Source organism: Hyla sarda, chromosome 11, assembly GCF_029499605.1.
Source record: "Hyla sarda isolate aHylSar1 chromosome 11, aHylSar1.hap1, whole genome shotgun sequence".
Lineage (NCBI taxonomy): Eukaryota > Metazoa > Chordata > Amphibia > Anura > Hylidae > Hyla > Hyla sarda.
In genome coordinates this window covers 96,320,261-96,335,980 of record NC_079199.1, presented here as the reverse complement: position 1 = coordinate 96,335,980, position 15,720 = coordinate 96,320,261, and the positions used below count along the sequence as shown (strand labels likewise).

At 43.9% G+C, this 15,720-nt stretch overlaps 1 protein-coding gene across 4 annotated transcripts in view; it reads right to left on the bottom strand.

Annotated features, from left to right (window-relative positions):
- Positions 1 to 791: 791 nt before the first annotated feature.
- Positions 792 to 15,720, bottom strand: part of TMEM121 (transmembrane protein 121) — an 84,062-nt gene continuing 69,133 nt past the window's right edge. For all 4 annotated transcript variants that reach the window (XM_056545342.1, XM_056545340.1, XM_056545341.1 and 1 more), the window contains one exon: positions 792 to 3,603. In XM_056545342.1, coding sequence (XP_056401317.1) covers positions 2,122 to 3,060 — 939 coding nt within the window. In that variant the 5' untranslated portion in view covers positions 3,061 to 3,603 and the 3' untranslated portion in view covers positions 792 to 2,121. The remainder of the gene's footprint in view (positions 3,604 to 15,720) is intronic.

Below are 15,720 nucleotides of genomic sequence, written 5' to 3'. Positions count from 1 at the left end.
GCATATACCTATGGGAAGGAGGGGGTTACCTGGCTACCTACCTACCTGCCCTTTTACTGTGCAGGACACCAAGGAGGGCATTATTACAGTTTGTGGGCCTATAGATGGAAAGATTGTGTAGAGGAGGGCACTGAATATATGCAGAGTCTGACATGTTTTTCCTGCAGATGTTAAGAGATCCACATGGCAGTCTTATCCGGACGGAGAAGAAAAGGAAAGAGGACGCCGCTGATCAGAAAAGATGTAATTGTGAGTCCCAAAATGTAACTGTAATCACTTATATGGTATATACATCCTGTGTACAGCTGATATCTACCGCCATATGGTCCTGTATATAATTACATATATTGTATACAGATCCTTTATAGTATACTGGTCTGTGTATAGTGGTATTATTCAGTACAGTATGGCGGTATTATCCAGTTATTGTGTGGTGGTATATATTTACTCCTTGTATACCAGTATTATTGGTCATGGAAATTTACCTACGTTAAAGTGTTTCTTACATATATACATTTTAGTTTATTGTGTGTGGGATTTGGGTGGAATAGGGGCGTGGCAGAAGATTGACGAGCTGCAGAGCCTAGCAGGGGCCCTTGCCTTTTTTTGGTCCGGGGGCCCCGAGTGTTGTCAGTCCGCTCCTGGGGGGAGGGGAGGGAGGGGGTGTAATTAAGGGGGGGTGCGTGTGTGTGTGTGTGGGGGGGGGGGGGTGCCAAACAAAGGGTCCGCCCCGGGTGCCAAATGCTCTAGGTACGCCCCTGCTTGTGCTACTGGTAAGAAACTGTGCAGGACTCTTCTGCGTTGTCAGCAAATAAAGGAGTGAGGGTTTATTGATCAGAGGGTCTTGAAGTGAAAAGAGAAATAAACACCAAGCTTTACTACCCTCAAAATCACATGCCATAATAGGAGGTCCATTTTCATTGACTGCTATGTATGCATTTGACCCCGCAAGAACAGCCTACACAGTCAGTGAACACAGCATTACCTACTGGTTCGACACATCACAGGAACCAAAAAGCATTAGCAGCAGCAGTGGGGATCAGGGCAGGTGAGTATACTTAATCTTTATTTTTTTAGTACCCTGATTATGTTTAATCTTTTTTCTGGGGTTGGAAAAGTCCTATGGGGTCTATTCACACGTACATTATTCTGTGCAGATTTGATGCTAGTGAGCAGTGCTGAGCTTGTCTGTGTCCCGGCTGCAGTCTGAGATTTGGGACTCCAGCATGAGTCTGAAATCTATAAAAAAAAAAGGCTTGCGGCCAGGACTGGTAGGGAGACCCCTAGTGGTCATTTTTTCAAAGTCGGAAATTAAATAGATAGAAGCATAAGTTATTCTGCATATATTAATCTATAATATATCAAAAGTTTTTTTGACGAAAGGTACCCTTTAAAAATGCAGCTATTCTTTTGTCTGGGGGGGAACATGTCATTTGAAGGTGTTACCTGTTATTCTTTCCAGAGTAGCTTATACAGTGTCTGGTCAAGCCATGAATAAGAACTAGAGTTTGAAAACATGTCAGTGTTTCATTTGTATTTATATACATATAGCGCATCGATGTACCTTGTTTTAATATGAAGTAATAAAGATTGGATTTTTAACTACTAGCCAGAGGACTATTCCAATTTTGTACATTATTTCTTGGACATTATATTACTTACTATTGATAAAACCCCAGCCAAATACTAGTCCATTGATATTTGGCTCTCATCCGTGTATAAGATATTATCAGTGTATGAGCTGGACCATACCTTAGTTAAAGAGATCAAGGGACATAGGTTTTATTAAAATATTTTTGTGCCTTGGATATCATTTTATTCTTAAAACAATCTGTTAAACAGAGATGGGCAAATTATTATAATACAGTACGATGGATATATGTGAGTGTTTATTCATGTAACACTTTAGTGCAATCTGAAGTTATCCAATATTTGTGTATTATCTATACACGACAAAATTCAGACCTATACAGCAACTCCTTCAGAAATGTTCTTATATGGTGACTCTTGACAAATGACATTGTGAAGTAGTAATTTGCCCATCACTTTTATTGGCCACCATTATTCCAATATACTCCCTTTGTGAACCTTAAAAAAAATCGCCATCATATGGCAAAGCTGTCATGTATCCATAACTTCCCTGGAAGGAGACTGCTCATGATTGACTCCTTGTGTATTGTGAAGTGTCTGGTTATGTGAAATTGAATTCTGCTGGAGTTCTAATGCAATAGTATTCTGCGGAAATTCCTTCCCTTGCTTTTTGTATTCCAAGAAAGTGCAGACCTTGGTGGATATTGCGATAATATTCTTGCCGATGAAGATGGTGGAGACCCGGCTGTCCTGAAATAACATCATATTGACCACTCTGATAAAAATAGTAACAATGTTGATGGTCACGAGACTTAGGACGGGGTAAAGCATCATCTTCTGAGGAGCAATGTGCTCCCCTTGCATGCTTATTTCACTCAAGGAGACACAAGGTAAAATCAAAAGTAAGATGTAGCAGTAAAAAAACATGAGTCCTTCAGCCCAAATGGGAAGTCCCGTTTTATGCGGCTCCCACAAATTAGCTTGAATATCCAAAATGTCAAGCAGGTCAAGAGCAACCCAAAAGAGACGGCCCCGCAAATCTTCCTTTTTCCTGAATGTCCTTACATACTCCATGCTGTCTAGTGACACCAGAACCAAGTAGAGCCCTGGGACCGAGATGGACAAGAGCAACGTCAATGCCTTCCTAGCCACAGTATCTACATTTTTCTTATCAGCTTTATAATTTTGAAATATAAAATATAATTTAATTTCCAAAACAAATATGTAGAGAAACCATAAAATCATTGCATATCCGCGCTTGGCCGTCTTGACTTCAGCTCCGACCCAGACGGCCACATAGCGCAGAACGATCAAGAAGCAGATGTCGCCGACCAGCACGATGATGCACACTCCGATCTTTCTTGGTCCTTGGTTTTGCTCCACAAGATAGGCATCCATGAAGGCCATGCTGGTCATGATAACAATTGTTGTAAGACACACATGACGCTTGTCTGGAGGTGGAAGAACCATTTTTTGCCCCGATGTCGTCGGTTTTCATGAAGAAAGTACAGCTCTCCCACATTAGTAACGCGTCATCCAGAAAGTGATCAATGTCAGATTCACTTTTTCAGTACGCCTCCGGTTGTTTCAACCGTTTGACCTCCATTTACCGATTCTTCGTGTTGCAATCCCGAATGCTTCCTTCTTCTCATGAGGTTTTCGGTTAACCGTTCTACGTGAGATCAGAGTATAAAAAGAAGAAGACTATATAGTAACAAATCCGCATCAATATGAAGGTTTATTTAGCTTTGTTTCCTGAGCTGGTATCCAGGGTTTGCAATGAGTCATCTGATGAGGTGCGGATGCTATATATCTCCTGTGCTTGTCACAAAAAACATTGCTTTTAAGGTTGAAAATGGTTGGGAATTAAATTCATAGAGGAAACGTGGGATTTAGGGAACAGCAAATCGTGGATGGATCAGAGTTCTTTCTTGGTTGTTATTAGTGCAGATCTTGATGGAATCCTAAGGCTCATATCTTCAAGCATTTCGATTCTCTTGTTGTATTCCGGTTCTGAAAAATAAAGAAAACTTATAAATATGAGAAATGCAACAGGTAAGGTGGGGCCCAAGCCTATGGACAGAGTCTTGGCTAATATGCGGGCACTGTCTATACAGGGGTTAGGACTAGCTCTGCAAACAACTGTAGAATTGGTTAGTGTCCGCCTTAGCAGATGATTGGTACCAAATTACAAATAGTCCTGAGCGTTGGGTAGAAATGCCCAGGCTCTAATAACCTAATCCTTAAGTAGTGCAGTGAAAGACAACTTATCCCCTATCCAAAGGATAGGAGATAAGTTATAGATTGCTGGGGATCCCAGCGCTGGGGCCCCCTGCGATCTCCTGAACGGCGGGCTCCAGCAGTCTGCCAGAAGCAGCTGTTCCGACCCCCGCAGGAAGCCGCAGCCGACACGCCCCCTGCATGTACCTCTGTGGAATACATTGAGGGGGCGTGTCGGCTGCCGCTCCGTGCAGGGGTAGGCACACCCCCTTCCAACAGACTGCTGGGGTCCCATTCAGGAGATCGCAGTGCTCGGAACCCCTGCAATCTATAACTTTTACCCTATCCTTTGGAGTTTGGACTTCTGCAAGTCCGGGAGGAGACCAAACTAACTGTTTGACTTGCGCAGGGAACAGAACAGAGCCATCTATGCCCACCAAGGACATCTATCCGGCCTGCCGGGCAGGGCTGCCATCCGTACTCTAGCATGGTGGAGTGGGAGCTGTGACCCATGGTGAGAGAGAGAGAGAGAGAGAGAGAGAGAGTGTGTGTGTGTGTGTGTGTGTGGTAATCTGTAGGAAACACCACAGGGGCCCTGTATAGTACACGGGGCATTATGAAACAGGGGCACATAAAAGGGGACATTTATAAGTGAGGGGAACATGACAGGGGGGCATTATATGTGAGGGACACATGACAAGAGGGCCCCTTGTCATGTACCTCTCAGATATAATGCCCCCTGTGCTGTGCCCCTCACATATATTGCCCCCTCATGTGCCCCTCAATATAATGCCCCTGAGGGGGCAGGACAAGGGGCATTATATGTTAGGGGCACAGGACAAAGGGCATTATTATGTGAGGGGAACAGGACGGACTTAATTACTATGTGGGGGGATCAGAACAGGTCATAATTATTATTATTATATGGGGGGCACAGGATGGGGCATTATTGCTATGTTTTGCCTACCACAACTATGGGGGCAACTATTAACAGAGGCGCCTACCCAAATTATATGGAGCCCCCTAAATAGATTGGGTAGGCCTCTCTGTTCATAGTTGCTGCTTCCATATAGTTTGGGTAGGCCCCTCTGTTAAAGGGCACCCGCACCAGTGTGAGCCTGGGGTAAAAGTGGAGTTCCACCAATCAGACTGCATTGAAGGGCACTGATCAGACTGCATTGATGGGCACTGATCAGACTGCATTGATGGGCACTGATCAGACTGCATTGATGGGCACTGATCAGACTGCATTGATGGGCACTGATCAGACTGCATTGATGGGCACTGATCAGACTGAATTGATGGACAGTGCAGACTGTATGTCTCTGTGTGACAAATATGGAACATGGACATTGACCATCTCATTAGCCAAAAGAAGGTCCGTAGTTCCCATTGAAATACTGGTAAGTTTGTGATTTAACTTTACTTGTTCTTCATTTTAAATATTTTATTTGTTCCCATTTTGTTTCTTCACTTCAAAATAAGATATATGCAGTGTGCATAGGAATTTGTTCATAGTTTTTTTTTTTTTTTAACTATACTCCGGCCCTCCAACAGTCCGAGGGACAGTGAACTGGCCCCCTGTTTAAAAAGTTTGAGGACCCCTGTTTTAGAGCATTGGGTGCAGCGCCGTAGGCTCGTGACGTCACAGCCACACCCCCTCAATGCAAGTCTATGGGAGGGGGCTTTATGCTCCCCCTCGCATACACTTGCATTGAGGGACGTGGCCATGACGGCACGAGTGGAGCGTGGCCGTGACAGCATGAGCCTCCGCCCCGCATCCCCAGTCATCCGGCACGGAGCGAAGTTTGCTCTGTGCATCGGATGTCTGGGGTGCCTCAGCCTAGATTCTATCCTTGCCTATCCTTTGGATAGGGGAAATGATGTCTAGCTAGGGGTGGAGTACCCCTTTAAGAAACTAAGATGTTAAAGGGGTACTCTGGTGGAAAACAGAAATTCTTTTCTTTTTGAATTTCTTTTTTGTCTTGTCCACAGTGCTCTCTGCTGACACCTGATGACCGTATCAGGAACTGTCCAGAGCAAGAGAAAATCCCCATTGCAAACCTATGCTGCTCTGGACAGTTCCTGACACAGACAGAGGTGTCAGCAGAGAGCACTGTGGACAAGACAAAAAAAGAAATTAAAAAAGAAAAGAATTTCCTCTGTAGCATACAGCCGCTAATAAGTACCAGAAGGGTAAAGATTTTTTTAATAGAAGTCATTTACAAATCTGTTAAACTTTCTGGCACCAGTTGATTAAAAAAAAAAAAAAAGTTTTCCACCGGAGTACCCCTTTAATATCACAGATCTTGATGCCAATACTTTGTAATCCTGAAATACTGGAGCCTATTTTTACCAGGGTAATGTATCTGACACCATCAACTCACCGGGGGCTACTTTACGATCTCAATGGATGACTTCTTCTTGTGGATTATATGCAGACTTGTAGGTAATATTTCCTGAAGACACTGCAGTACTAGTACCACAAGTGATGGATGTACTCGCCCTCACCTGACTGCACTGCTAGGTTTATGAAGAATTACGCGCCTATAGTATTCATAGCTCGGCAAAAAGGAAAAGGCATACTAATAAAACTATTCACAGCTATGTGCGAGTGGAGGTGGGGGGAACGCAACACAAAAACATAAGCAACACACAATGAAGAGAGCAGTCCCGAATTCCAGCGTAGACACCATAGAATCACCGAGACAAGGGCGATACTGAGAATAAACCATCTTTAGTCATCATTAACCCAAGGTATTCAGAGACTGAGTTTTCAAGGCTGGTTCCTGGATCCATTATTCTGTACCTGAGCTTCCACTATTCCATTGTTAGTCTGATGCCTCATCTCCCCCTTATTACTGTAAGTATACCTGCCATTGTGGAGTATGTGAAGGTTCTTCTGAGAGATGCTATACTTTCATATCTCAATGGAAATGAAGGCACAACTCGATACCAGCATGGGGTTATGAGGGATCGGCCCTATCAAGCTAATCCCATCAGCTTTCATGTGAAGGGGAGTTGTTGGATGCCATGTATCTTGATATTTCCAAAGCCTTTCATACTGTGCCGACTAAAAGGCTGGTACATAAAATGAGAATGCTTGGAGCGAGGGAAAATGTGCGCAAGTGGGGATGTAGAAGCTCAGTGATAGGAAACAGAGTGGTTAGTAAAGGGTTATTCTGAGATGTGAAAAAAATCTTATATTTGGGTCATCGTGCAGGATGGGGGGATAGGTGTCTGATCGTGGGGGGTCTGAATGCTGGGGCTTTGCCTCGGCTCTCCCGTGCAGGAGGCGTAACGGCCGCAGCATGACGCCACGGCCGACACACACCCTTCATGTAGCTCTATGGGAGAGGCGGAGATGCAGTGTTCGTGCTTCCCCGCCTCTCCCATAGAGCTGTATGGAGGGGGCATGTCGTCGACCTCAGTGAGCATTAGCCGCAGTAGTGCCAGGTCCCCGTACGGTAGATCATGGGGGGTCCCATAGCTCGGACCTCCGCGATCAGACACATATCCCCTATCCTGCAGATAGGAGATAAGAGTCTAAGGCTACTTTCCCACTAACACGGCAGTGTGACGCTTGTCAGGGAGCCGGGGAGTTTCCGCTGTTTTTTTCTTCCGCTACAAAATGACAAGTGGATCAGCCGCGAAACGGGAGTGTCGGACCCACAAGCTTCAGTGTACAGTCGAAAAATTATATTAAAGGAAATCTGTCATCAGTTTCACCTGCACTAAACTGTCGATACAGACAGGTAGTGCAGATGACATTCATGACAACCATACTTACTTGATCCCATTCGAGCTCCGCTTCTCCCGCTGAATCTTCTGTTCCGGGGCCGACTTGGAGCATAGGCGGAGCTTCCTGATGTCACTGCTGCTGCTTCTCTCCTGAGTCCAGTAGTGGTGACGTCAGGAAGCTCCACCCATACTCCAAGTCAGCTCTGCAGTGGAAAATAAGGTGGAAGATAGCTAGAGAACGGGAGCACGGAACGGGATCAGGTAAGTATGGTTGTCATCATTGTTAAAGGGGTTATCCAGGAATAGAAAAACAGAGCTGATTTCTTTCAAATACAGCTTTACGTCTGTTCCCAGGTTGAGTGTTACTCCAATTATTTCAATGGAACTGAGCGGCAGAACTACACCCAACCTGGAGACAGACAGGGAATGGTTTTTGAAAGAAATTAGCTATATTTTTCTATTCCTGGATAACCCCTTTAACCTACACTTCTTCCTGTCTGTACAGATTTCCTTTAACCGTAGTAGCTTAGGTCTCTAGCTTATGGTATGGCCCGGTTTGGTTCCACAGAACCTCTTCTTCACAAGAAAAAAATGTATGGATGCCTTTTATACCCATGAGATATCATTTCTGAGCTCACTGGACATCTGCCTTCAATATTTTGGCACCACTGTGTTGCGTTTTTAAAACACTTTAATTTATTATAGTACAAAAAAAAAATATCTCCCAAACTTTTATGTGTATACGTTTGAGAACCTGTCCCCTTTATTGTCGATTTTTTTAAGGTTTCAGATCTTAATTAACTTGTGCGGCCTTAATACAAGTTTAGGCAACTTAATAAATCCTCTGCCCCTTTACGACTCTCACGGTGTTATACTTAAAAGGCATTAAGCAGATGACTTGGGGTTCTGAAAATAAAGATGATTTTTATTAATTAATTAATTATTTTATTTATTTGTTTATTGTTTATTAATTTATATATCAAATTAGTACATTAAAGGGGTACTCCACTGTAAAACTTTTTTTTTTAAACCAACTGGTGCCAGAAAGTTAAACAGATTTGTAAATTACTTCTATTTAAAAATCTTCACCCTTCCAGTACTTATCAGCTGCTATATGCTCCACAGAAGGTTCTTTTCTTTATGAATTTCCTTTCTGTCTGACCACAGTTCTCTCTGCTGACACCTCTGTCCATGTCAGGAACTGTCCAGAGCAGGATCGGTTTTCTGTGGGGATTTGCTCCTACTCTGGACAGTTCCTGACATGGACAGAGGTGTCAGCAGAGAGCGCTGTGGTCAGACAGAAAGTAAATTCAAAAAGAAAATAACTTCCTCTCTAGTATACAGCAGCTGATAAGTACTGGAAGGATTAAGATTTTTAAATAGAAGTAATTTAAAAATCTGTTTAACTTTCTGGCACCAGTTGATTTAAAAAAAATGTTTTCCAGTGGAGTACCCCTTTAAGGAAGGAAAACCAGAGAACTGGTATTAGGGTTACAGGTACCCATGGTTCAAAAGGAATGGGACCAAACAGGATGGGCCCACCCATCTCTCCAAGGTCCCCATACCAGTCACATGGTCTGCGACTATAGTACATATGCCCATGCTTGGTAGACTAACCAATGCATAATGAGAATACCCCACAAAACCGCCAATTTTGGAGATGCTCCGACCCAGTCCTCTAACCATCACAGTTACTCAATTCCTTACACTTGTCCATTTTCACATGCTGCCGTATACACCCACCCGATTGACAGATCCCATTGTCACAAGATAATCAATGTTATTCACTTCGCCTGTCAGCGGTTTTACTGTCAGGGCTGATCGGTGTATATGCATATTCTAAATGTAGCTTCCAATTCTAAAAGTTCTCAGAAAACACAAGCTAAATCAACAGGGACACATATCGACAGGATTCCATGACACGCGAGACCCAGATCATCTAACTTCATAAAAAATTTAAGGGGAGATGTCAGCAGCTGGGAGGTATTTTGTCAATGTCATATACACAGGGGTCATATTCTTGGCGGAAAAATTCTACAGCTTTGATTTACTTCATAAAAATCAATGGCAAATCAATGGCGGCACAGATGACAAGTCCTTGCACGGGAAAAACATTGCTACAATTACCGAGAGAGGTTCTACACTGACTGGAGATGCACCGGGACCACTAGAAGTTCACATTTATTATTCTGGACAAATCTACTGAAAATGGCCGTGAAGGGCATCAGGATGAATTGTTATTGTTCCTCTATTATGGGTTTCACAGTGTTAAGTTAGGCTGCATTCACACTGCGGTTGGAGGGTACGGCTGCCAGATTCGGCTGGGGGAGGGGAAAACCGTGCTATCCCGTACCCCAGCCAGACCAACACCGAACTCCATTGACTTTAATGAGCCGACCGGAGTCAAACAGTGACTCATTTCGGGCCGATATCAGGTTTTGTGACCGGACCGAAAACCGCAGTAAGGCTGGGTTCACATCACGTTTTTGCCATACTGTTTTCAATCCGTTTTTCTAAAGAAAACCGTATGGGAAAAAAACGGATGGAACAGTATGAAAAAAAAAAAAAAAAAAGTAAACCGTATGCGTTTTTAAACAGTATACTGTTTTTAAAAGTGCATACAGTTCTGTCAGTTTTTATAGAAAAAAAACCATACGTTTTTGAAAATTTTGTCCATTTTTAATGGGAGGGGTCTTGGGTGGGGACTTTAGGATTCAAATGCGCATGTGCAAAGTAAAAACGTATATGTTTTCCCGTATGGAACCGTATACATGTGCGTTTCCCATTGACGTCCATGTTAAAAAAAACGTATGCGGTTGCAGTACGGTTTCCAAACCGGAGACAAATTCGTGGTCAACCACGGTTTTGACTCCGGTTTAAAAACCGTACTGCAACCGCATACGTTTTTTTAACATGGACGTCAATGGGAAATGCATATGTATACGGTTCCATACGGGAAACCGTATACGTTTTTTACTTTGCACATGCGCATTTGCATCCCAAAGTCCCCACCCAACACCCCTCCCATTAAAAATGGACGGAACTGTATGCACTTTTAAAAACCGTATACAGTTTAAAAACGCATACGGTTTACTTTTGCCATCCGTTTTTTTGCCATATGGTTTTCTTTATAAAAATTGATTGAAAACAGTATGGCAAAAACGTGATGTGAACCCAGCCTAAACTACGGTTTTAAGTACAGTCACAAAATCACTGTTTGACTCCGGTCGGCTCATTAAAGTCAATGGAGTTTGGTGCCGGTCTGGCTGGGGTACGGGATAGCACGGTTTTCCCCTCCCCCAGCCAGATAAGACAGCCGTACACTCCAACCGCAGTGTGAATTCAGCCTTAGAAATCCAGGTTTACTTTACAGCGCTGTTTATTTGCATTATCCTGGTCTTTCCTGTTAACTTCAGGGCAAATACATCTAAACTTAGACTAGGCAGTCTAAAAGTGCACCAAGTTTGTCCCAGTGGTTTAGGCTGTTTAATAAATCTAAAACATATATAGACTGTCTAGAATGAGTTTAGATCATCTATCAGTTGACTTACTTAAAGGGGTACTCCGCCCCTAGCATCTTATCCCCTATCCAAAGGATAGGGGATAAGATGTTAGATCGCCATGGTCCCGCTGCTGGGGACCCCGGGGATCGCTGCTGCGGCACCCCGCTATCATTACTGCACAGAGCGAGTTCGCTCTGTGCGTAATGACCGGTGATACAGGGGCCGGAGCAGTGTGATGTCATGGCTCCGCCCCTCATGACATCACGGCCCGTCCCCTTAATGCAAGTCTATGGCAGGGGGCGTGACGATCGCCACGCCCCCTCCCATAGACTTGTATTGACGGGGGCGGGCCGTGACGACATGAGGGGCGGATCCGTGACGTAACGATGCTCCGGCCCCTGTATTGCCCGTCATTACGTGCAGAGCGATCTCGCTCTGCGCAGTAATGATAGCGGGGTGCTGCAGCAGCGATCCCCGGGGTCCCCAGCGGCGATAGGGGATACGATGTCTAGGGGCGGAGTACCCCTTTAAAGGGGCACTCTGGTGCTCCAGTGTTCTGAACATTTTGTCCAGAATGCTTGGAGTCTGAGGCCGTGATCTTGACATCACGGCCACGCCCCCTTGTGATGTCATATCACACCCCCTCCATTCATGTCTATGGTAGGGGGCGTGTCGGAGACACGCCCCCTACCATAGACATGAATGGAGGGGGTGTGACATCACGAGGGGCATGGCCATGACATCACAACCACTGCCGCAGGAACCTGGCTTTTGTTTAGAATGCTGGGTGCTGTGGGAGATCGTGGGGAACCCCCGCAATCAGACTTCTTATCCCTATCCTTTCGATAGGGGATAAGATGTCTAGGGGGCGGAGTACCCCTTTAAAGCTAGAATTATGGTGCAGTTTTGGCATATGGGCATGCTGACTGTCCAGGCATGTTGGGACATGGAGGAACACTGGTGGGGAAACACACCTCTATTTCCTTAGCAATTGTGTTCTAAGTAGTTGCGCTTATTCTTTCTGCATCCAGCCGAATCTTTAGAATACCACCTGTGGTCTATAAGACAATGAGATTCTGCCGCTCGAAAAGGCGAAACATTCCTTACCGAATAGAAATACGAGCTGACACAACATCCAGCATAGTTATCAGGCATTGGAATCAATAATACAGAGCTAACATGGGATTCCCAGAGGTGCATTCATGCGGAAGCGTAAGGTACATATGAATTGCCGTCGCAAGTAAATAGGTCAAAATGACACCATGTTAGTCATACTGGTAGAATACATGAATACATTTATACATAGGAAACCACTGGGGATAATACTAATGTTTGTTATATAATATTGCTTTTAAAATATTATGAAGACAAGCAGTAACCATTTCATTCCCAGTACTCCCAATGATACTGGTTCATTCCCAATACTTCCAATGACACTGGTTCATTCCCAATGCAACCAGTGATACTGTTTCATTCCCAATACTCCCAATGATACTGGTTCATTCCCAATACTCCCAATGATACTGGTTCATTCCCAATACTTCCAATGACACTGGTTCATTCCCAATGCAACCAGTGATACTGTTTCATTCCCAATACTCCCAATGATACTGGTTCATTTCCAATACTCCCAATGATACTGGTTCATTCCCAATACTCCCAATGATACTGGTTCATTCCCAATACTCCCAATTATACAGGTTCATTCTCAATACTACCAATGATACTGGTTTATTCCCAATGATACTGGTTCATTCCCAATACTCCCAATGATACTGGTTCATTCCCAATACTTCCAATGACACTGGTTCATTCCCAATGCAACCAGTGATACTGTTTCATTCCCAATACTCCCAATGATACTGGTTCATTCCCAATACTCCCAATGATACTGGTTCATTCCCAATACTCCCAATGATACTGGTTCATTCCCAATACTCCCAATTATACAGGTTCATTCTCAATACTACCAATGATACTGGTTTATTCCCAATGATACTGGTTCATTCCCAATACTCCCAATGATACTGGTTCATTCCCAATACTTCCAATGACACTGGTTCATTCCCAATGCAACCAGTGATACTGTTTCATTCCCAATACTCCCAATGATACTGGTTCATTCCCAATACTCCCAATGATACTGGTTCATTCCCAATACTCCCAATGATACTGGTTCATTCCCAATTCTCCCAATAATACTGGTTCATTCCCAATACTCCCAATTATACAGGTTCATTCTCAATACTACCAATGATACTGGTTTATTCCCAATGATACTGGTTCATTCCCAATACTCCCAATGATACTGGTTCATTCCCAATACTCCCAACGATACTGGTTCATTCCCAATACTCCCAATAATACTGGTTCATTCCCAATACTTACAATGATACTGGTTCATTCCCAATACTCCCAAGGATACTGGTTCATTCCCAATACTCCCAAGGATACTGGTTCATTCCCAATACTCCCAGTGATACTGGTTCATTCCCAAAACTCCCAGTGATACTGGTTCATTCCCAATACTCCCAATTATACCGGTTCATTCCCAATACTCCTAATGATACCGGTTCATTCCCAATACTCCCAATGATACCGGTTCATTCCCAATACTCCCAATGATACTGTTTCATTCTCAATACTCCCAATGATACTGGTTCATTCTCAATACTCCCAATGATACCGGTTCATTCCCAATACTCCCAATGATACCGCTTCATTCACAATACTCCCAATGATACCGCTTCATTCACAATACTCCCAATGATACTGGTTCATTCTCAATACTCCCAAAGATACTGGTTGATTCACAATACTCCCAATGATACTGGTTCATTCTCAATACTCCCAATGATACTGTTTCATTCTCAATACTCCCAATGATACTGGTTCATTCTCAATACTCCCAATGATACCGGTTCATTCCCAATACTCCCAATGATACCGCTTCATTCACAATACTCCCAATGATACCGCTTCATTCACAATACTCCCAATGATACTGGTTCATTCTCAATACTCCCAAAGATACTGGTTGATTCACAATACTCCCAATGATACTGGTTCATTCTCAATACTCCCAATGATACTGGTTCATTCTCAATACTCCCAATGATACTGGTTGATTCACAGTACTCCCAATGATACTGGTTCATTCACAATACTCCCAATGATACTGGTTCATTCACAATACTCCCAATGATACAGGTCCATTCCCAAAACTCCCAATGATACTGGTTCATTCTCAATACTCCCAATGATACTGGTTCATTCCCAATACTCCCAATGATACTGGTTCATTCCCAATACTCCCAATGATACTGGTTCATTCCCAATACTCCCAATGATACTGGTTCATTCCCAATACTCCCAATGATACTGGTTCATTCCCAATACTCCCAATGATACTGGTTCATTCCCAATACTCCCAATGATACTGGTTCATTCCCAATACTCCCAATGATACTGGTTCATTTCCAATACTCCCAATGATACTTGTTCATTCCCAATAGGAGTTAATAAAATTGAATAGCACTTTCTTTGTGTGACTGTAATGATGATATATGGATGTGATTACAATATTAGAGCAAAGGGATACGTTTATTGGGGAAAACTGCGCAATTGAATGGAAACCGTAGAACCCAGCTAGGCCACCTCTATCCTGGACACAAGATGAGATACGGTTGGGATACAAGGAGGCTGTAGTACCCTGCTGGACACCTCTAATCTGGATACAAGATGAGATACGGTTGGGATACAAGGAGGCTGTAGTACCCTGCTGGACACCTCTAGCCTGGATACAAGATGAGATACTGTTGGGATACAAGGAGGCTGTAGTACCCTGCTGGACACCTCTAGCCTAGACACAAGATGAGATACGGTTGGGATACACGGAGGCTGTAGTACCCTGCTGGACACCTCTAGCCTGGATACAAGATGAGATACGGTTGGGATACAAGGAGGCTGTAGTACCCTGCTGGACACCTCTAGTCTGGATACAAGATGAGATACGGTTGGGATACACGGAGGCTGTAGTACCCTGCTGGACACCTCTAGTCTGGATACAAGATGAGATATGGTTGGGATACATGGAGGCTGTAGTAACTTGCCTGTAGTACCCTCTAGTCTGGATACAAGATGAGATACGGTAGGAGATACTAGGAGGCTGAAGTACCCTGCTGGACACTCAAGATGAGATATGGTTGGGATACAAGGAGGCTGCAGTACGCTGCTGTGCACCTTTAGTTTGGATACAAGATGAGATATGGATAGACATGGAGGTTATATACAGGTTTCATATGACACCCTGTCGCATATTTGACCACAGATTTTACAGCTGGGCCTGGAGATCTTGCACACTGGTAGGTTGCTGAAGCTGGGTCACCATAAATGCTCAATTGATCTGTTGACCAAGTGGCCTAGAAAGTGCTGCAATATGGTGAAGACATTCCTGGGAAACCCTTGCTGTGTGTGGGTCGACCATCATCCTGCTGTATATACCAGCTGGAGGCCATGAGAGGTGACTTGTGTATTAGTGTCCATTATATCACTACTAGGGGTGACCGACTAATATATGTGATGGCTCCCCAGATCATCACACCAGCAGGGGGCAGTGTGTCTCTCCACAACAAAGGCAGAATGGAAGCCATCACATACTCAATCC